Below are 23,303 nucleotides of genomic sequence, written 5' to 3' on the forward strand. Positions count from 1 at the left end.
GGTTCCGGTAACGGCAAATAAATTGTCTCTAAGGGGCTGAACATATCGTGGTCGGTGTCTCTGGGGCTGTAGTGACTGGGGCCTGGTCTGTGTGTCCAGTGTTCGGGTCTCTCAGGGGCGTCAGTTGTGCTGTCGCTGTCGCTAGCAGCCGAATCGAGTGTTAGGGTGAAATTTGATGCTGGAGGCGGGGTCAAGGTTGTGTCTGTGGATGTGCTGTTGCTGTTGGGGGAGGGCCAGATTGGGTTGTCAGTGGGCGGGTCTCCGTTGTCTGCTATTGCCAATGCGAGGTGGTGTGAGTGGCTGCACTGCGTTCCATAAATCTTAAGCTGGGTTACATGGAACCATCCTGACTTTCCATTAGGATATGTGATTTTATAAACTTAGGCCCTTACTTTGTCAGAGATTGAATAGGGTCCTGCAAATTTTGGGGAGAGGAATGAGCTGCGGTTGTACAAGGAGATCATGACTTGCTGTCCGACTGTATACTCTGTCGGATGTACTGTCTTGTCAAAGCAGGCCTTACTCTGCTTTCATTTAGCGCCTAGTCGAACAGCTGCAGTGAGCTGTGCTGTTTTAATATTCTCTAACATGTTCTGGACTGCTTTCTCATGGGTCAGGGCGGTGACTGCGGGGCTGGCCAAATCAAGTCCAAATAAATACTCGGTACCCTTCATGGGTCGTCCGGTCATGAGGGTATGGGGGGTGTAACCTGTCGAACTTGACACGTGTTTCTTTTTTTAAAATATATTTTATTGAAAATTTTTTCCAGACAACAATTTTCCCCCTCTTACAAAGCAAACGTAACAATAAAGAAATTTTTAACAATACACAAATAACAAAACCCCATTATCTTTTGACATAAACTAAACTAACCCCCCACCCCCCCCTCCCCCCCCTCCCCCCTGGGTTGCTGCTGCTGGTCATCTGTTTTCCCTCTAACGTTCCCCTAGGTAGTTGAGAAATGGCTGCCACCGCCTGGTGAACCCTTGAGCCGATCCTCTCAGGGCAAACTTTATCTGCTCCAGTTTAATAAACCCCGCCATATCGTTTACCCAGGCCTCCAGTCCGGGGGGTTTCGCCTCCTTCCACATGAGTAGGATCCTGCGCCGGGCTTCTAGGGACGCAAAGGCCACAACGTCGGCATCTTTCGCCTCCTGCACTCCCGGCTTATCCGCAACTCCAAATAGAGCTAACCCCCAGCCTGGTTTGACCCGGGCCTTCACCACCTTCGAAATCACTCCCGTCACTCCCTTCCAATACCCTTCCAGTGCCGGTCACGCCCAAAACATATGTGCGTGGTTTGCCGGGCTCCCGCCACACCTCCCACATCTGTCCTCCACTCCAAAGAACCTGCTCAATCTTGCTCCCGTTATGTGTGCTCTATGTAGCACCTTAAATTGAATCAGGCTAAGCCTGGCGCATGAGGAAGAGGAATTTACCTTGCTTAGGGCATCAGCCCACATACCCTCCTCTATCTCCTCCCCTCGTTCTTCTTCCCACTTTCCTTTCAGTTCGCCCACCGACTCCTCCCCCTCTTCCCTCATCTCTCGGTATATCTCTGACACCGTGCCCTCTCCGACCCACACCCCTGAAAGCACTCTGTCCTGAATCCCCTGTGTCGGGAGCAACGGAAATTCCCTCACCTGTTGTCTAGTAAACGCCCTCACCTGCATATATCTCAAGAAATTTCCCCGGGGAAACTTATACTTTTCCTCCAATGCTCCCAAGCTCGCAAAAGTCCCATCTATAAATAAATCTCCCACCCTCCTAATTCCCAACTGGTGCCAGCTCTGAAATCCTCCATCCATTCTTCCTGGGGCGAACCTATGGTTGTTCCTGATTGGGGACCCCACCAGGGCTCCCCGCACCCCTCTCTGTCGCCTCCACTGTCCCCAGATATTCAATGTTGCCGCCACCACCGGGTTCGTGGTAAACTTTTTAGGTGAGAACGGTAGCGGCGCCGTCACCAGCGCCTCTAAACTCGTCCCTTTACAGGACTTTCTCTCCAGTCTTTTCCATGCCGCTCCCTCACCCTCCATCATCCATTTACGTATCATTGCCACATTGGCGGCCCAATAGTAATCGCCCAAGTTCGGTAGTGCCAATCCTCCTCTGTCCCTACTACGCTGAAGGAACCCCCTCCTTACTCTCGGAACTTTCCCCGCCCACACGAAGCTCGTTATGCTCCTGTCTATTTTACTAAAAAAGGTCTTAGTGATTAGTATAGGAAGACATTGAAATACAAATAAGAACCTCGGGAGGACCATCATCTTAATTGCTTGCACCCTGCCCGCCAGCGACAGAGGCTGCATGTCCCACCTCTTGAAGTCCTCCTCCATTTGTTCTACCAGCCGTGTCAGATTAAGTCTGTGCCAGGTTCCCCAGCTCCAAGCGATCTGAATCCCCAGGTATCGGAAGTTTCTTTCCACTTTCCTTCGAGGCAAGCCTTCTATCTCTCTACTCTGGTCCCCTGGATGTATCACAAATAATTCACTCTTCCCCATGTTTAGCCTATACCCCGAGAATTCCCCGAACCTCCTCAAAATTCGCATAACCTCTATCATCCCCCCCGCTGGGTCCGAAACGTATAACAATAGGTCATCTGCGTACAACGAGACTCGGTGTTCTTCTCCCCCTCTAATCACCCCTCTCCATTTCCTGGAGTCTCTCAACGCCATGGCCAGAGGTTCAATTGCCAACGCGAACAACAATGGAGACAGCGGGCATCCCTGTCTTGTTCCCCTATATAGTCGGAAATACTCCGATCTTTGTCGACCCGTAACTACACTTGCCGTTGGAGTCCCATAAAGAAGGCTAACCCAGCTAATAAACCCGTTCCCGAACCCAAACCTCCTTAACACTTCCCATAAATACTCCCACTCCACCCTATCAAATGCCTTCTCTGCATCCATTGCACTCCCCCTCCACTGGGGGCATCATTATCACCCCTAATAGTCGTCGCACGTTAACATTCAGTTGTCTCCCTTTTACGAACCCTGTCTGGTCTTCGTGCACCACCCCCGGGACACAGTCCTCTATCCTCGATGCCAGTACCTTTGCCAACAATTTGGTGTCCACGTTCAATAATGAAATAGGTCTATAGGACCCGCATTGCAACGGATCTTTATCCCTCTTCAAAATTAGCGATATCGTTGCCTACGACATCGTCGGGGGTAGAGTCCCCCCTTCCCTGGCCTCATTGAACGTCCTCACCATCAACGGGGCCAACAAGTCCACATATTTTCTGTAATATTCCACCGGGAACCCGTCTGGTCCCGGGGCCTTCCCTGCTTGCATGCTTCCCAGTCCCTTAATAACCTCGTCCACCCCAATCGGTGCCCCCAGGCCTACCACCTCCTGCTCCTCCACTTTCGGGAACCCCAATTGGTCCAGGAACTGCCGCATCCCCTCCTCTCCCTCTGGGGGTTGAGACCTATACAGTCCCTCATAAAAGGTCGTGAACACCTCATTTATCTTTCCTGCCCTTCCCACCGTGTCTCCCCTTTCGTCTCTAATTCCTCCTATCTCCCTCGCTGCTGTCCTCTTTCGCAATTGATGAGCCAACAGGCGACTAGCCTTTTCCCCATATTCATACCTCCTCCCCTGTGCCTTCCTCCACAGTACCTCCGCCTTTCTGGTGGTCAGAAGGTCAAACTCCGTCTGGAGTCGTCTCCTCTCCCTGTACAATTCCTCCTCCGGGGTCTCTGCAAATTCCCTATCCACCCTTAAAATCTCCCCCAGTAATCTTTCCCTTTCCTTGGCCTCTGTTTCCTTTTGTGGGCCCCAATGGAGATCAGCTCTCCTCTGACCACCGCTTTTAGTGCTTCCCATACCACTCCCACAGGGACCTCGCCGTCGTCATTGACCTCCAGGTATCTCTCAATACACCCCCGCACTCTTGCATACACTCCCTCATCCGCCATCAATCCCACATCTAATCGCCAGAGTGTTCTCTGCTCCCTTTCCTCTCCTAATTCCAGGTCCACCCAATGTGGGGCATGGTCCGAAACTGCTATGGCTGAGTACTCAGCTTCTTCCACCCTAGAGATCAACGACCTTCCCAAATCAAAAAAATCTATCCGGGAGTACACTTTATGGACATGGGAGAAGAAGGAGAACTCCCTAGCCCTAGGTCTAAGAAATCGCCATGGATCCACTCCCCCCATTTGGTCCATAAACCCCTTAAGTACCTTGGCCGCTGCCGGCCTTCTTCCGGTCCTTGAGCTGGATCTATCTAGCCCCGGGTCCAGCACCGTATTAAAGTCCCCTCCTAAAATCAAGTTTCCTACCTCCAGGTCCGGTATACACCCCAGCATCCGTCTCATAAATCCCGCATCGTCCCAGTTTGGGGCATACACATTAACCGACACGACCTCCATTCCCTCCAGCCTGCCACTCACCATTACATATCTACCTCCGCTATCTGCTACGATGTTCTTTGCTTCAAATGCTACCCGTTTCCCCACCAAAATGGCCACCCCTCTGTTCTTTGCGTCTAGTCCTGAGTGGAACACCTGTCCCATCCATCCTTTCCTTAACCTAACTTGGTCTGCCGCCTTTAGGTGCGTCTCTTGGAGCATAACCACGTCTGCCCTTAGTCCTTTCAAATGCGCGAGCACTCGGGCCCTTTTTATCGGTCCGTTCAGGCCTCTCACGTTCCACGTGATCAGCCTCACTAGGGGGCTACCTGCCCCCCTCCCGTGTCGACTAGCCATTACCTTCTCTAGGCCAGTCCCATATCCCGCCTCCGCGCTCCCACTCGCTCTCCCAGCGTCGCACACCATCCCCGTCCACCCTTCTTTAGCCATTTCCTTTTGGATTTCCGCAGCAGCAACCCAGTTGTCCCCCCCCCCCCTCCCCCTCCCCCCCCCCGCTAGATCTCTTTCTAGCGTGATTGCTCCCCCCATATTACTTCCGTAAGTCAGCTGACTTCAACTGACCCCGGCTACTCCTGCTCACTCCTCGACCCCCCCGTGAGGGGAATTCCCATCCGCCTTGCGCCTGTCTTCCCGTCTTATTCTTTCTGGCGCGGGAACATCCCTTTACCTGACCCGCCTCTTATGGCGCAGCTCCCTTTCCCCTCCCCCTCCCCTTCCCCATCCTCCAACTATGTCCCGTCTTTCCCCCCCCACCGGCGCCCACATTTCCCCATGTCTCCCCCCTTCCCAATTTACTTCTCAATTAACTTCAACCATAACATTAACAATAACATTTCCTGCAGCATCACTCCCTCAGTTCCGATCCAATTTCTCCTCTTTGATAAAGGTCCATGCTTCCTCCGCCGTCTCGAAATAATGGTGTCTCTCCTGATACGTGACCCATAGTCTTGCCGGCTGCAGCATCCCGAACTTCACCTTCCTTTTATGCAACACCTCTTTGGCTCGGTTAAAGCTCGCCCTCCTTCTCGCCACCTCCGCACTCCAATCCTGGTATACCCGTACCACTGCATTCTCCCATCTGCTACTCCGCACCTTTTTAGCCCATCTCAGGACCTCTTCTCTATCCTTAAGGCGGTGAAATCGCACGATTATCGCCCTGGGTGGTTCTCCCGCTTTTGGTCTTCTCGCCGGGATCCGATGTGCCCACTCCACCTCCAAGGGGCCCGTAGGGGCCTCAGCACTCATCAGTGAGCTCAGCATCGTACTTGCATAAGCTCCACAGTCCACTCCTTCCACACCCTCAGGGAGACCCAGTATCCAAAGGTTCTTCCTTCGCGCTCCGTTTTCTAGGGCCTCGATCCTTTCAGTACACTTTTTATGAAGTGCCTCGTGCGTCTGTGTCTTAACCGCCAGGCCCAGGATCTCGTCCTCATTATCTGTCACCTTCTGTTCCACCACGCGGAGCTCTGCCTCCTGGGTCTTTAGTGTCTCCTTGAGCCCCTCAATTGCCTGTAGCATCGGGGTCAGCACCTCCCTCTTCAGCAGCTCCACGCACCGTCTCAAAATTTCATCCTGCTCAGGCCCCCATGTCGCCTGCGCTTTCTCCGCCGCCATCTTGTGCTTCTCTCTTTCTGACCCTTTGGTCGACGATTCCTCGTGCTGCAGCCGCCGCCGCCGGTTTTTTTCTCCTTCGTTGGGGGGGACTCCCTTCTCACACACCCCACACCGGGTTGCATCGTCAAAAAATTCCCCGTTGGGGCTCTTAAAAGAGCCCGAAGGTCCGTCGGAGCTGGAGCCGCCGAAACGTGCGGCTAGCAAGGCATCACCGCAACCGGAAGTCCTGACACGTGTTTCTAATAAGCATCAGTGCGAATGGGAGCACTGTGTCCCATGTCATGTTGTGCTGCTGCACCATTTTCCTAAGTGTGGCCTTTAGTGTCCAATTCATGCGTTCCACAATGCCGCTGTACTGCGGGTGATAAGCAATGTGAAACTTCTGCTTTATGCAAAAAATCGTCATGCCATTTTTCATGACCCTGCCTGTGAAGTCCGAACCTTGGTCCGACTCAATACTACGGGGGAGTCTCCATCTGGTGAAAATCTGTTCAGTTAGAATTTTTGCCGTGGCTTTGGCCGTATTTGTTCTCGAGGGGAAAGCTTCGGCCCATTTTGTAAATGTGTCGATTACCACCAACACATATTTGTATCCATTTCTGCAGGGGGGTAGGGGATCAATATAGTCTAACTACAAGTTTGTCCACGGGCCATTTACAGGGCGGGTGTGTCTTAGCTGGGCTTTCCTCGCATATCTGTCCGGGTTGTTCTGTGCACAAATCAAGCAATTCTCAATGTAATGAGATACGTCGGTTTTTAAATCAGGACATCAGCAGAGAGGTCTGAGGTGGGCAAGGGTGGATTCTATCCCTTGGTGTCCATGTCCATCATGGAATTTGCAAATAATCTCGTTCCTATCCTGAGTGAGGACTACATAATTGCCATCTTTTAAAACGATTCCCTCATGGATCGTTAAAGAATTTTTCAACCTTTCGTAGGGAGCTGGGAAGTTTCCTTTTAAAATTTCCTTTAATGTCTCATCTTCCTTCTGTGCTTGGGCTAAGTCTTGAATGTTAGTCTGTGAGACCTGAACTGCGTGTACTGGGGCACTCTCGGGGGGTTGCCAAAAGTGGCCATGTCATGAGCCTGCCTTCGCTAGGGCGTCAGCTTTCACGTTACCAGGTGGGGAGGAACGATGGTGACTTCTAACTTTAACTATCCCATATTTTCTATCTTTTGCTGTCTGGAGGATGTGTTTGAGTAATGGCGCTGAGGGTAGAGGTTTTCTGTTGGCAGAAATAAATCCTCTGGATTCCCACAGGGGTAGGAATTCTGTCAGGCTGTTGCAGACGTACAAACTGTCTGAATATATGTCTGCTGGGGTCGGGAATGAATCGAGGTGCTGGACAATGTAAGCAATGGCTGCTAACTCGGCCGCCTGCGAACCTAAGTGTCCGGGCAACTTTAATGCGATCTCTTCTAAAGCGTGTCCCTGCGCGTCCGCTACATAAATCCCACATCCTGTGATTCTTTTTCCATCAAGGACTGTGGAGGAGCCATCTACATAAATTTTCAAAGCTTTGTCTGTGGGCTGAGTCGTCTGTGGTCGGATGCCTGTCTTTTTTGGTACCGACTTAGGAACAAAGGGACCTGTGTTGTGCTTGGGTGCTATGATCTCGCACTCATGTGGGGTTCGTGCATAGTGTAAATTGTCGGCCAGAAACGTGTGTGTTTTTGGCCGTTTTATGGTAATGTCGCGTCCTTGTCAGAGTAGGGTCCATCGCGCTGCTCGAATTTGGCTTACTGTGCCGTCTTTTAATCTACCGTCCAATAAAAGCTGTGTCAGGGTGTGCTCGATCAGAATGGTTACTGGGTTGAGTCCGGTTATGTACGAGAAGTACTGTACAGCCCAGAAAACTGCTAGCAGGTGCCTTTCGCAGACTGAAAATCCCTGCTCTATTGAACCTAAAACTCATGATGCATAGACTACGGATCCTAAACGATCGTGCCTTTCCTGCATTAGCACGGCCGAAAGGGTTCAGTCGGTGGTCGCTACCTCTATCACGTATGGTGAGTGTGGATCTGGGGCTTGCAAAGCGGGGCTGTGTTTTGGGCATGTTTCAATGCATCCACGGCATTTGTGTGCTGTTGAAGCCATTTCCATGGGGCCTGTTTCTTAAGGAGCTCGGAAAGTGGGGCTGTTTTTGTGGCGAAACCATCTGTGTGGTTCCTACAATAACCAACCAGTCCTCAAAATGACCGGAATGCTGTAATGTTTTGGGGCAAGGGCAATTTTACAATCGAGTCTATGCGTTTATGTTCTATTTCATGCTTACCATGCGTGATGACCGTACCTAAATATGTGACTTTTTCCTGGAGAATTTGGGCTTTTTGGGGGTTAATTTTGCATCCAATTTTTGTTAGGAGTCCTAATAATTCCGAAAGAAGCGAAATGTGCTCTTCCTCGGTGTCAGTTCACATACTGAACAAGGCATTCAGGTCGGGAAAATTTTGATAAGCCATTCACCAATTGTCTGTGAAAATGGAGGGGGAGTTGTGGAAGCCTTGTGGAAGGCACGTCCACGTGTACTGCTGTCCCTGGAAAGTGAGCGCAAATTTGTATTGGCATGCTTTATCCAGTGGTATGGACCAAAAGCCATTGCTAATATCCAATACCATGAAATATTTTGACTGGAGTCCCTGTTTTAACATGGTCTCGGGACTCGTGGCAATGGTGGGGGCTGCTAACGGAGTCACTTTTTTAAATTCCCTATAATCGATGGTCAGTCGCCATGAACCATCTGGTTTTCGTACAGCCCAAATCAGGGCATTGTTCATTGATGCTACGGGTCGAATCACTCCTTGGTTCAATAAACTCTGGATTACCTTGGCTATCTCTCTCTCGGCTTTCTGGGGAAAGCCGTATTGTTTCTGGGGTTTAGGATCGGGACCTGTAATGTTAACCACTCCTGGGATTTTGCCACAGTCGTGCTTGAGCTGGGCAAACGATGCTTTATGTCTTTTCAAGACGTCTCTAACCATTTTGTCTGTGGTAATGGTTTGTGAGTCAAACCAGTACTCTCCTACTGAGCTAATTCTGTATGCGTAGTCTCCTACTGTGAGCGTGGCAGGGGGCTCGTGCTGCTCTAGCCATTTTCCACACACATCTATTTATGGGGTCAAACAAAAGGTTGTGTGCATTCATGAAATCTATTCCCAAGATATGTTCTGCTGCCTGGGGTAAATCTACTAAAATGACCGAGTGTTTTGTTTTAATAGTGCCAACCTGTACATCCACAGGGGCTGTGATGTGTCCCTGCTGGAGGTGACCTGTAAAGCCACTAAGGGTAATGGTGTCCGTAGTGGGCCATATATCTCTCTGGTACATCGCGGAGGAGTTTATCGTGGTTCAGGACCCTCCTGTGTCCCAAAGGAACTCTACGGGGTGTCCCCGGACTGTGCCTCCAACTACCGGTCTTCCAGACTTAATCCAAAGGGTATCGGAGACCCAAGTTGGGGAGCCCGAATACTGTCAATCGGTGCCATTTATGGCCAAACTATCTGCTCGGGCGCTAACACTGTGGATGGGTCTGGCATTGTTTCTAGGGGGGGCATTTGTGTGCTGATTCCATTGCTGTTTCGGGGGGGGCATTGCATTCTCGGGCGTAATGTCCCTCGTGTCCCAATTGTAACATTCCTGTGTTTTGAGGTGCTGCGTGTTACTTCTACCTTCATTTACCCATGCGGGGTCTTGGTGCACCCTTACTGGATTCATTGTGGCGTCTACTCTTTCCTGCTCTGTCTTTCTCCATAGGGACTGTTCCCAAGCTCTCGATAATCGCTTCAGTCCCCACACTTCATTGTGTGCCGGGTCTGAGGGGTCGTAGTTGGCACTTGTCTTCTGTCCTGCTTCTGTGGCATGGGATACTAGCGTACGGGTCCATTTAGCCATATCGTCTGCTGATAAACGGGCGCGGGCTAACTCACTGAATACCGCTGTAAAGTGGATCCAGAGGCGTCCAGCAAACGCTGTTGGATGCTCTCCCTTTTTCTGTCTGCACCGGTTAAGTCCTTCTACTGGATCTCCTCTATTGTAGCCAATGGCGTCTAAAATGGCTGTTTTTATGTCTTGGAGGCTACCTCCTCCTACATTTTGTGTGTCGGGAAGGGCTGAACTAACTGACGGGTCAAGGCACATAACTATGAGTTTTACCTCTTCCTGCTCGTCTAAACCGTACATGAGGGTTTGTTGCTTAACAAGTTTGAAAAAGTGGTGCGGGTCTGATGTGGGGTGGAAAGTCTTAATTTTATCGCGGGCATCTCTTAACTGGGTGATGGTTAATGGGGTTGTATATACAAAATCTGGTTGGTCTTTCATGGTGACCCTACGCTGCGTATTGATGGGGTTCATTGGGTTGGGTGCTGCCTGTGCAGTCGGCGGTGCGGGTGCTTTCCTTTTCGGGGCCTGGGGGGCTCTATTCTGATTTTCTGTCTCATTCACGTACCGTTGGGCTGTTTCACTGAGTTCCTGCCAATCGAGGCCATCCTCCTGATCTAGCTGTGGGCCAAAGGTATCTCTGAACCCATTCTGGATGGATAGCAGTGATTTCAATCTTGCAATTTGCTGCCTGCACTTGGCATGATCCACCGAACTCTGCCTCTATTCCATGGTGGAACTGTGGAGTGCTCGGAGGGCTGCGTTCAAATCATCTCATTGTTTTTTCAACTGTTCTACCTGATTTCTTCTCTTACCAGCACCGCATGTTGCGTGTTGGTAGGCCATATCGTATTGAATCTGGAAGCTGCTGAGGTGGACGAGACAAGATTGGTGTGCCCTCTTAACATCTTCCATCTCCTTGTCCTTCGCTGCTAGCTGCTCCCAGAGTTGCACATTTAATCTCTCATTTTCACTAATGTTTCCCTCTCTACTTCTCTCCTTCTCCTCAAGCTGTCTATGGAGCGTCCTCACGACCTCCTCTGTGCCTCGCAATTGTGCCAAGCAGGTCACGATTGGCATCGGCTTACGAACCTTACTCAAACTCTTTTTGTGGATCTCGGTCACGCTGTCCCACCAAGTCTGTCCTATGCTGCCAGGACCTGTTTCTTCATTTGCACAAGATTCCGACCATCCTTTCCCCTTTAGGTATTTCCTAATATCTTCTTCCCAAATGGGACAATGGTCTGCTCTGTTGGTCGCTGCGACCTCGGGCTCTTGTGGGTCCATAAAGCGTTCCATTGCCTTCATGGCCATCCCTACAATTATCTCTGTCCCAACCGGGAATTTGGAACAAGGGGGAATGAAGCAGTGGTGCAAACACAGGTACGGCTCAAGCTATTTTCCGGTTTACGCAACTTCTGAAAATTTCATGCAACAAAATCTATCGAGGTTACTTTATATCCCTTTGTTAGTACACATGCAAATTACACACTTCCGAACTTTGGAGGTTTGATCGATACTGGTTTCGCTTGTGGTTTCTTTACTTTGCCAATTTGGATTTCTAATTCAAACGCTTTTGTGGGTTCTCTCGGAGTGAAACAGTCACTTCTGGGTCGAGTCCCGTCAGATGTCGCCAATAACTGTTGCGTTTTCTTTATCTACTGTAAATATGGCAGTCAGTGAGGTTGCCCTCCTTCCTTTGGATTTCAATATTCTAATGCTGAGAGTCGCCAGGTATTAAATGATACCACCACAAGGTTCAACCAGCTATCGATCAAAGAGCCAAACATCAGATAGTTAGTTCAAGATCAATGGTACTTTATTTACACACACAATTAATCATGCAACATAAACACTACTAGTTAAACTACCCCTATCAACTAAGACAACTTGTACTTAACTTCAGGCTTAGGTCAGAGGAACAGTGGCCGTTGTTCAATTCTGGATCTATCGGGTCTGTAGAAGTAACTGCTGCTCAGCTAGGCTCATCCGTCTGGTAGCGGGCGTTGAACTTGGACTTGCAGCGACTTGGTGGTGCTGCGATTGGAGATGGTCGTTGCCGGGGTGCCAGGTCCAAAAGAGAACAAACATATGGTGGACTCTCTTCTTATGCTTGCGGGTTTTTGCGCTCTTTTGGGTGGTCCTTCACTTTGGACCCCACTAATTGATCCCTGATCACTATGTTCAATTTTGAACCAATAAATGGACGGGTGCCTGGATGGCTGGATGTGTCCCAAGCGGTCACTGACCCTGTTGTTTACACTTCCCTAGTACAGGGACTGTACCAGTCGCTCAAGTACCAGCCCTTTGTCTGGCGGAGATGGGCCATCATTTTGCCCGCCATGCTTTGCGAGCTCCTCTGTTCCTGGTTGTAAGTGGCCATCCCAGAAGCTAAAAAGTTGCTAATATCATGGATGGACCGTAGTGTCCATGAGAAAGATTCAATTCCTAAAGTTCACACTCTGTTTGTTTTGAACAATAAAAAGATTAGAATATGATTGAGAGGGGAATTCAAATTGTGAGTAACATGGAGATCAGCAAAGGTACATACAGGGTACTTGTGAAAACCAATCCCCATTACAGAATTTGTAGTATGATTATAGAACAGAATCTCATCCTATGTCTATGCTAAATAAAGCAATAACACCCAACAAACAAAAAAAACAAATAAAATGTCCCACTTTTAGAACGGCATAGCTAATAACCATAAAGAAGGGAATGTATAAAGCAAAATAATAAGCGTGTTCCTAATGTCCATGTTCTGGATAGCCCATCTTTTGTGCATCACCAACACCCCTGCTTGACAAACTCCACAGAGGTTGACCCTGAATTCAAACAGTTTCTAAACCAGGCCTATTCGATCGATGCCCTAGAAAGTGACAGGTTGTTGCAGAGACCATGGATAAAGAATGGATTGGATTAGATTTGTTTATTGTCACGTGTACCGAGGTAATGTGAAATATATTGTTCTGCATGAAGCTCAAACTGATCATTTAGTACATGAAAAGAAAATACGTAATAGGGCAACACAAGATACTCAATGTAAATACATAGACACCGGCATCGGTGAAGCATACAGAAGTGTAGCATTCAGTCCATATGAGGGTCGTTTAGGAGTCTGGTAATTGTAGGGAAGAAGCTGTTTTTCAGATAAACCAACATGTTGTGAGATCTGCAAGGATGTTTACATCTATGTGAGAAGGAAAGGGGCTAGGGGATTGGGGAAAGAGAGGAGAGAGAAAAGGACGAAGGAAAGGAGGGAGGAAAGGTGAAGAGGAAAGAAGGGAAGGGAAGTTGGTTTATCTGAAAACTCCAGAACCTCAGGACATGAAGTATTTTTTGAAGTGAAATCACTGTTGTCGTGCAGGGAAGGCAGCAGCCTATTTATGCTCAGTAAGATCCCACAAGCAGCAACAAGGTAACAACCAGATAATCAGTTTTCTGTATAGTACATTTAGCTGAGGGATAAATATTGGCCAAGGCACCAGGAAGAAAACTCCCACTCTTCTTCAAAATAGTGCCATGGCATTGCTATGTTCACTTGACAGAGAAAGCATTGCCTCAGTTTAAAGGTATTCTAGATCCAGTCATCTTCTGCTGCATCATTCCCTCCAACATCAGGTCAGAAATGGAAATGTTTATTGAAGATTAAAGAGTGTTCAGTGCTATTTGAACTTCCTCAGATACTGAAGAGGTATGTACCCATATTCAGCAAGACTTGGACAACATTTAGACTTGGACTGATAAGTGGCAAGTAATATTCACATCACACAAATGCCAGACTTTGACTATCTCCAACAAGCGAGAATCTAACCATCTCCATTCAATGCCAATGACATTACCATCACTCAATCCTCCACCATCAAATTCCTGTAGGATTATCATTGACCAGAAACATAACTGGACCATCCTTACAAATAGTCTTGCTACAAGAGCAAGTCAGAGGCTGGTAATTCTGTGGGTAACTCACTCCCTCACTCCTCAAAGCCTTTCCACCAAGCACTAGGCACAAGTAAGGAGTATGCTGGAATATTCTCCACTTGCTGGGATGAGCTCAGCTCCAACACTGAATAAACTCAATAGCATCTGGGACAAAGCAGCCCACTTGATCTGCATCTCATCCACTACCTTAAACATTCATCTCCTCAACCATTGATACACAGTGGCAGCAGTGTTTGCCATGTACAAGATGCACTGCAATGGTCCACAAAAGCACTTCCCAAACCTGGGACCACTACCATCTAGAAGATCACGAAGACCTGACACATGGCAACACTGCCTGCAAATTCCCTCTAAGTTACCCACCATTCTAACTTGGAACTTTATCAACATTCCTTCTTTGTCATTGCATCAGAAACTGAGAACCCAATTCCAAACAGTACTGTTGGGTGCCCCTATATCACACGGACTGCAGCTGAAGGAGGCTGCTTACGACCACCTTCTCAAGGAAAATTAGCAATGGGCAATAAATTTTGCTGGTCTCACCACAGTCCTCACATCCCATGAATGGACATAAAAAAATCTTGTAAAAGATGGCACTTCTGGCAGTTCTCCTTCAGTATTGTACTGAAGTGTCAATGTGGATTATGTGCTCAATGCTCTGGAGTGAGACTTGGGTCCTTGTAGCTAGAGGGAGAATGCTGAAACCTGGCAGCTAAGTTGAAGCAGTAGGTACAGAGACGCGTCACATTTGTGATTCCCTTTTTGCTGGTGATGTTTTACTGGGGTTTATTGCACTCCTCTGCACCCTGATCTCTACACAGAATTTAGTGTCACCTGTAGACTTAATCACCATACTTGCAACAGCACCATTTGGATCATTAATAAAGGATGTGAAGAGATGTGCGTTAGCACAAATATCTAGGGGATTTTAAAAATTATTTTATGGGACGTGTGCATCACTGGCTGGGTCAAAATTTGTTCCCATCCCTAATTACCATTGAACTGAACTCAGGGCAGTGAAAAGTGGATCTGGAGTCACATGTACGCCAGTTCAGGTAAGGACAGCCTTTTTTTTCCCTACAGGGCATTAGTGAACCAGATGTGTTTTTACAACAATGAACAATGATTTCATGGGGATCACTAGATTTTCAATTCCAAATTTAAAAAAAAGATAATTCAAGTTTCACCATCTGTCATAGGGGGATTTGAACCAGGGTCACCAGGACTTAACCCCAGATCTCTAAATCACCAGTTCTGGCAACCATACCACTGCACCACCACCATGCCATTGCCAATACTAAGCCACATCTTTTAACTGCAACACTGACTGCAGAATTGGCGCCAATTCCTCATGCAACATTTCAAATTTCTACAGATAGCACAAGATTCGAGCTTGTGAAGTAACTTATTGCTGAAATGTCTACCTGCTTCCACACACAAGGGAAAAGGGGCCTCACAGAGCCAAAGCCACCTCATCCATTACCGCTGTATGGATATTATCCCAACCATGAGCCTGATCAGTTTTGAGTGCGCCTGGTTTATCCAAGATAACTTTACTATCTATTTTAATAGTCATATTAATCATGGCCACAGCCATCACTGTTAGAGTTACATCACAGCGGTATTTAACACTCCCTAAAGTTACTTCACAATAATTTAGTATTTTATGCCTGCACTGGACTTCAGAAAAGGGTCAATTCCTGGACAGCTATTTCCATTGTTAGTCGCTAAATAACAGAACAGGGAAGGAGGTCATTCGAGTCTGCACAGACCCTCGGAAAGGGTACTTATACCTATTTTCCCCACCCAAACTGCACACCTTGGACTGTAGGAGGAAACTCACGCACACCGGGAGAGGAAGTGCAAAGTTCACATCGTAAAGTAGGACGGAATTGAACCGCGGGTCCCTCACGCTGAGGCACTAGTGCTAACCACTGTGTCACTGTATCATGTGTTTAAATCCCCTATCAATTCTATGGCACGTTTTCCTTTCATGTCTTCTCCATTTCAAATAAAACTTTCAATTGTACTTAAAAAAAACACTCCACAAGGATTATTTGTAATTCGCTATTCCAAAGAGCAATTGCCCTGCCATTTATAAAGATGTGCGTTTGACAAAGATGCAACAAATGTACAGCTTGTTCGACATGTAAATCTGGGGTACAGCCACCAAATTGACATCTGCTCAAATTCGAAGTTCAGTCAGCATTGTTTTGACGTGGGCATTGAATATTTCGAGTCGTTTTCTGTGTCCATCAACTATTAATTTCAAAACTGTAACTTATTTTTAAAAAAGTGTATAAGAGCCTGCAATGGGGCTTTGTTTGTCATTTCATTGAGAATTGCTGATCAGAATTTAAAAATCAGCCCTCGTGATACATATTGCTTTACCTAATAAGCATCGCCGGTGGTGAAGTGACAGGCGTTTGAAAGAAGGACTGCTCGTGGGGCTCGAAAACATGCGAAACGGAGTAATTGGGCAATAATTAATAGTTGGCATTGAAGTTGCAATCTAAGGAGAAATTATTTTTTTAAGGTAATAACAAAGTCAAACGCTGGATAAACTCAGCGGGGTCTGGCAGCATCTGTGGAGAGAAACACAGTTAACGTTTCAAATCTGGAAGGGTCATATAGGTCCGAAACGTTAACTCTGGGTCCCTCTCCACAGTTGCTGCCAAAGACCCGCTGAGTTTATCCAGCATTTCCTGTTTTTATTTCGGATTTGCAGCATCCGCAGCATTTTGCTTTTATTATTGTTTTAAGGTTTGCTTTCAGCCACAACAGCAAAATAACTATTTGCGTCTACAGTGTTAAGTAGTTTCTACCTGACAAAGCAGGGTAGCTCCAGCCACCTGTTGTGTGCTGAGGCAGCGGTGACAATCTTTGTAAGAGTGTTGTGACAAATATCTGTCTGTGTTGATTTCATAGCAGCGACAAAGACCGAAGTATTTGCAAATTACAGTGCAGTAAATGCACAACAGTTTAATATAGGTACATCACTATTAAAAGTAAGTAACTATGAGCAAACTACTTAAGGAAGCAGCATTTCTTCCAAATGAATAAATCTTGAAAATCCCACTCCCATCAGTGATGCTCTGATATACATTTATATGCAACACCGACCGAAAACGATCTTGAAATGCGACCAAAACGTTGTCTCAAATGTCTCTCGTAAACGTTGTTATCTGCGGGATGTGCTTGGGGAGGGGTCTGCGGTTTGCTATAATCGAGTCGCGGTTTCTTTCTCGTGGAGATTGCCCTGCATAAGGAATGGAGAAGGTTTGAAGATGTGTTTTAAACACTGTCTTAAAAACGGAGGCAGCTCCAAACGAAGTAGTACTGAGTAAGTACAAAGGTTCTGTGGGAGGTAACGTCTATTATTGTATAATAGAGTGGATCAGCTTTGCTGACTTGTTATCCATCAGTGGATCCCAACCCCCCTCCGTGGATGAGTCATACAGAGGATGATGTTTTGTCAAGTCCACGATAACGAATCTCACGGCAGAGTTAAAAACAAAGGTTCGTCAATTCTGAAACGACAGACCAGAGAGGCGACGAGCAGGAACATCACGACAGGGTGAGCGGTCCAATTAGCAGGAGCCTCAAATGTAACTGTTCGGAGTATAGCGGCAGCTCGTTCTTGACCAGAATTCTGCTTAGCCAGTTCTGAACGGGTTAGCCAATTGGCAGGACGCTGCTGAGATGAAATTCTTCTCCCTGGCTAGTTTATAATACGATTGGGGATCCCTCGATGGTATTTTTCGATGTGTGGGGTGGGGCGGGGGGGGGGGGGGGGGGTTGTCGGGGCTCTTTCAAAGAGGCGTGATGGGCCGAATGGCCCCTCTTTGTGCTGTCACATTCCCTGATGTTGAATTTACCCTGCTGGGGATAGATGCATGGGGATGTGACCCGTGCAAAGGGGGCGACGTCGAGAGCAACCAAACTACTTCGTAATGTCTACGGTTTCACAGTATTGAAAATTGCTGAGCAAGATCCCAGTCGATTTGTCAGATCAAAGCAGCCGGCACAGTGTGGGGAGCCTCGCTTCAGGGACAATACCTGGCCTGGTCTGTCTGCCATTCAATTGGAGCCATCCAATATTCTCCGAACTCATGTCTCCAGCATCAAAGTAACTTCCAAATGTCCTGAAGGAACTTTTGGATTAAAACAAACTCACGTTCCTACCGCTTGCGGTTTCTTCAAAAAAAAAGAGCTCCTAAAATTTAAATAGACGAGTATCGGGAGGCGGTAAGTAACGTCTGAGTGAGTTTGGGAGCACATTGCCGCCTTGTCTCTGGCTGCAACTGCGCTAGGTCACTGGGCTGGACTGTCTTGGAGTAACTCCTGTGCGTTGGAAGTTTCCGTCCAACATCTGGAGGAGGCCCACGCCTCCAGGGACTTAAATTTGTGATTTTTATTTGAGCCTAGAAGCTCGCATTGCTCCTTCCTTGCCAATAGTCGGTGTTGAAAAGCGGGTCAACTGAATCGTATATTTGGAGTTGGATGAATTTGGGTAGATTGCTCATTATTTCCAAGCACCAATGATCTTCATCCCAAACAGGAATTTTACCACGCTTGTAATGCCGCAATTAACTAGCAAGTGTGTGATGTCAAATCAGTTGGTCGATGTGGTTGAATGTTGGGGGAAGAGGGACTTACCTTTAAGTGTGGGTGCGCCCAATTGCCACACATGAATTCAGGAGCTGCAGCGAGTCTGCCCGGTTAACAGTGATTGTCCCAGTGAGCCTTGTGCTTTTTCTCTCTGCAGATACGTGACATGACGAAGCTGCTGCTTTTCCTGGCCGTCCTCGTAAATTTCCAGAATGTATACCTGGGGAAACCGCTCACCAGCGAGAAATTCGTATCTGTGGGTAAGTGCGGCACTCCGTTCACAAGACTGTCAAATGATAGAGGTGAGGATGGACACCGGCAATAGTGCAAGCTGTCATGGTTTGCAAAGCCGCGAAGATAATTGAGTGTTCAGCATCTAGAATGGAGCAGCATAATGCATTCTTCAATCTGCAATGCCTGTCTGAAATTACGGTTAAGGTCCAAAAAAAAAGGTCCCTGGACTAGGACAGTAAGTCCTTCAATAAATCTGGAGTCCAGACGGAGCAGCTGCTTCATGTAACTCTGTAGGTGTACCGTAAGTGATTGCTTTGTTCGCAAACCCCAATAGTAACGTTGGCACTGGAACATTACCTCACGGTTACTGGGCCGTCTATCCCCAGTGACAAAAGATTATCAACCAGACCCTCCTTTTCTCAATTACGTTTAAGATGTGTCGATGGAGGGATACAGATAAACCATTCCCAAAATCCGATCTGAGGGGCATTTTCATACAAATGATTCTTAAGGGACTTGACAAGATAAATGTTGAGAGGATGTTTCCCCTCATGAGAGAGTCTAGGAGCAGAGGGCACAGTCTCAGAATAAAGGGAGGGGGGCAATTTAAGACTGAGATTAGGAGGATTTCTCTCTTTCAGAGGATTGTGAGTCTTTGGAATTCCTTGTCACCGAGAGCGGCGGGGGAAGAGTCCTTGTCTATATTTAAGGCTTCTTGATCAGTAAGGGAATCAAGGGTGACTGGGGAAGGGCAGGAAAGTGAACGTGAGACATGTATGATCAGCCCTGATCCTATTGAATGGTGGAGGAGGCTGGAGGGGCCGAACGGCCTACTCCTGTTCCTGTTTCTTGTGGTCTTACGGCAGTGTCAGCCTGGGGCACCTCAGCAGGGTGCAAAAACGCTGGGTCGATCCAAACCTTCATTCCATAGATTTCTGTTGGGTGAAGCGGCAGAGATCTACAGCTAAGGCGAATAAATGGAGTTTAGATACAGAACGCGCGGAACGAGCAGAATGGCCACGCCAAATGTCCCCATTTTTGGATTCCTGCTGAGACAGACCTGAAATAAATGTTGATCGGCTGACTCGATGTTTTAGTTTGTTTTTGTTCAGAAGCAATATACAGATCACCCCTGGAGTTTATAGACAAGTATTTCCTATTTGTCAACTCAGATTTCGATTTTTATAATAGTTAACTGGGCGAAAAATTGAATGGGAGAGAATGATAATCTAAAGTTCCTTCCAGCTTCATGTTAATTCTGATTGTAAACAATGTCATTACTTACTTTTAATACAGTTATCTAAACAACAATGCGAATGGATGTAATTTCTAATTCATTTGTCTGTCACCTAGCAACTTTGGGATTACAGAGTTTATTTACATCCCAGATTCATTCTATATTCTGGCCTGAGATGCCAATCCGCCCATTACTAGAAACAGAACACGCTGGATAAACTCAGCAACGTGTGGACAGAGAAACTGCAGGAGGATCATTTCGATCCGAAACGTTAACTCTTGGTTCTCTCTCTACAGATGCTGATGGACCTGCTGAGTGTTTTTTTATTCAGCATTTTCTGCTTTTATTTCAGATTTCCAGTATATTTCTTTTATGCAAACGGCCCCACCTCTTCATTGGCCTTTCCCACATCCATGTACTGATTACATTTTAACTTCTGGCTGCAGATTCAATGTTCCCGGCCCGCGAGGCTCCATTCCCCAGGAACTCCCACACTTTGGCTCGGAGCATAGACGTCCAGAATTCATCCCAACAGCCCAGCATGTGCTACTTCCTTCAGGAGAGCGACCTAGAGAGCCAGATCTCCTGCAAACTCCGCTTCACCCGGAGCAAGTTTAACTTCAACCCCTTCGGGCTCCGGTTTGGCAAGAGAGACGACGCCGGCTCGGTGAACTGGAAGACCCTGGTTGTAAACGGGAACAAGCTGCCTTACCTCTGGAAACATAAGGTCCCGACATAAAGAAGATGTGCCCAAAGGCTGAGCGCGTGGTGCCATGTCAGATTTTGTATTTAGAGGCTTGCTGATGTACTTTTTGGTTTGATTTAATGCAGTGTAAAACTGCAGCACACGTGGAGACCAACACTATTGCTTTGTTATCTGTCCTGTTCCCGTGATAACTTCAGCAGAATTGCATCTTTTTTGTATGACATGTATAAAATGTAAAGCAAGTAAACGCTCTCTCTCTACACACACTGATTTGGATCAATTTGCACTTCTAATAGCCGCTCGTTTTGAATAAACTCAATTTCACCAGGAATTGCGAAAGTATTGATCTTATTTGATCTCATTCTGCATTTACTTCTACCCCGACCATACTGGTTAATGCCAATTTTTAGTTTACACCAGCGAGGAAGCAAGTTCATTTTGCATTCTCGTGTAGTATCCGTTTGAATGACATGTTAGGACCATAGAATCCCGAGAGTGCAGAAGGAGGCCAGTTGGCCTATCGAGTCTGCACTGACCCTCTGAAAGAGCAGCCTACCTAGGCCCACTGCCCAGCCCTATCCCTGTAACCTCATAACCCCACTTAATTTAGGCATTTTTGGATACTAATGGGCAATTTAGCATGGCCCATCCACTTAACGGGCACTTCTTTGGACTGTGGGACGAAAATGGAGCACCCGGAGGAAAGCTATGCAGAGAGCATGCAAATTCCACCAGACATGGGGAGAAAGTGCAAACTCCACACAGTCACTCAAGGCTGGAATTGAAGGTGGGTCTCTGGTGCTGTGAGGCAGTAGTGACCACTTTGCCACCATGGCACCATGTTGCTAGAACTTGTGTCCTCTCATGTATATTATTCAGCTGGCCAAAAAATAACATTTTAATCTTGAACTAATGGAAGTAGAACAGAGCAACTTAGGGCATTAAGTGTGTAAGAGACTCTCTTTGGTTAATTGGCTCAGTGACCCCCATCTCACCCCTACTCCCAAATGATAATTACATTTTTTTGGTAAATAATCTTTATTGTCACAAGTAGGCTTACATTAACATTGCAATGAAGTTACTGTGAAAAGCCCCCAGTCGACACATTCCGGCGTCTGTTCGGGTACACTGAGGGAGAATTCAGAATGTCCAAATTACCTAACAGCGCATCTTTTAGGACTTGTGGGAGGAAATCAGAGCACCCGGAGGAAACCCACACAGACACAGGGAGAACGTGCAGGCTCCACGCAGACAGTGACCGAAGCCGGAATCGAACCTGGGACCCTGGAGTTTTGAAGCAACAGTGCTAACCACTGTGCTACCGTGCTGCCCATTTACAAATATTTGTTGGATAATTTCACACCGTGGAAATTACTAAAACCCTTATAACCTCCCATATTCAACTACAATCAAGAGATAGTGAATCTCTACAACAACAGAGACAAGTGGAGCTAAATGTCGAAGGCATTTGGAATCCAATCATTTGGAAGATATTCCTCATTGTTAACCTGGTAGGTGTTGATCTGTAGCAGAACTATCTCTCAAGCACCTCAAGGTGGTCCCCATCAGATCAGTACACTGAATTTTGAGAGAGAAAATAATAAATTGGCAACAAGCTCCAAACATTAGACAAAGCAAACATTGGATAATTTGAATCCATTCATGCCGAATAGGTTAATCGAGAATCATAGCTCAAGATTCTTCATTGGAATAATTAACTCCCAGATATGCACAAAATATATAATATTTAATAAATGTTGCATTCACAGAGGTAAGTAACTTGTAATTCAAATAGGCTTAAGAATGGATGTCACTTTTTCTTTAATTCCTGTCTGACATTTTTAATTTGGAACCAATTCACAAGAGTAACCAAGGGATAAAATGCCAGCAGTCCTTGCAAAATACAGGGAAGCACCAATATGCACAGCTTGGTTTGAGTCAGGTTCAAAGATAGACAGTTTTTCAGACAATGGTTACAACAGCTTATCTGCTCTAAAAATCAGACTTTTGTCTTCACTGTAGCTTTCATACATATTTACAACAAAAAATGCGTTACAGCATCAAAGTTTACATTTAAAATCAGTATCACTGTGCAATAACATACAGTACAGTACTCACATTGCTCTCCATAGCAACTCGTTTCATTTTATCTATCATGCATTATTATAACTGAGTGAGAGGAAGTAATAATCTTTAGTCTTGTTGGAATGATATCGGTAACAAAATTGAAAAGATATTATGACAACTGAGTACAGTTTTAGCATCAGTGGATGGATCAGGAGTCAATCTGCTCGAAAATGAGCAAGAATGAATTTCCCAGTGTCCTGGCCACTATTCACCTGTCAGCTCTGTCGTGTTATTCACCCTGGAGTGACACGAACTGCAACTGGATGCAGTTGTACTAAGTAGACTCCAAACTTTGATGTAGTTCAACACGCTTTATTGAACTTGCTAAGCAGTGCACACAGTTCGCTGTGGGTTTGACACTCTACTAATCTAAGCGTGCTTACTATAACTAACTAGATCAGACTAGCTCTGAGCTACGTGTAGAATGTGCTAACTGATATATACACCCTGACTGTCACTACAGTTGTCACCAGTGGAAAGAGACAGAGTGTCGATGCCTCGTGTGTTTCACAGTGGAAGACCACGTTCTAGTGTTCTGCCTGGTGATTGGTTGTGTTCTGTCCTGTGTGTTGATTG

General features: G+C 46.9%; 1 protein-coding gene across 1 annotated transcript in view; it reads left to right on the forward strand.

Moving 5' to 3' along the window:
* kiss2 (kisspeptin 2) overlaps nucleotides 1–20,931 on the forward strand; it is an 81,695-nt gene extending 60,764 nt beyond the window's left edge. Inside the window, exons 2-3 of the mRNA XM_072470885.1 lie at nucleotides 18,581–18,683; nucleotides 20,341–20,931. Coding sequence (XP_072326986.1) covers nucleotides 18,581–18,683; nucleotides 20,341–20,633 — 396 coding nt within the window. The 3' untranslated portion in view covers nucleotides 20,634–20,931. The remainder of the gene's footprint in view (nucleotides 1–18,580; nucleotides 18,684–20,340) is intronic.
* The last annotated feature ends 2,372 nt before the right edge of the window (nucleotides 20,932–23,303 follow it).

This window comes from Scyliorhinus torazame, chromosome 13, assembly GCF_047496885.1.
Source record: "Scyliorhinus torazame isolate Kashiwa2021f chromosome 13, sScyTor2.1, whole genome shotgun sequence".
NCBI classification, from domain to species: domain Eukaryota; kingdom Metazoa; phylum Chordata; class Chondrichthyes; order Carcharhiniformes; family Scyliorhinidae; genus Scyliorhinus; species Scyliorhinus torazame.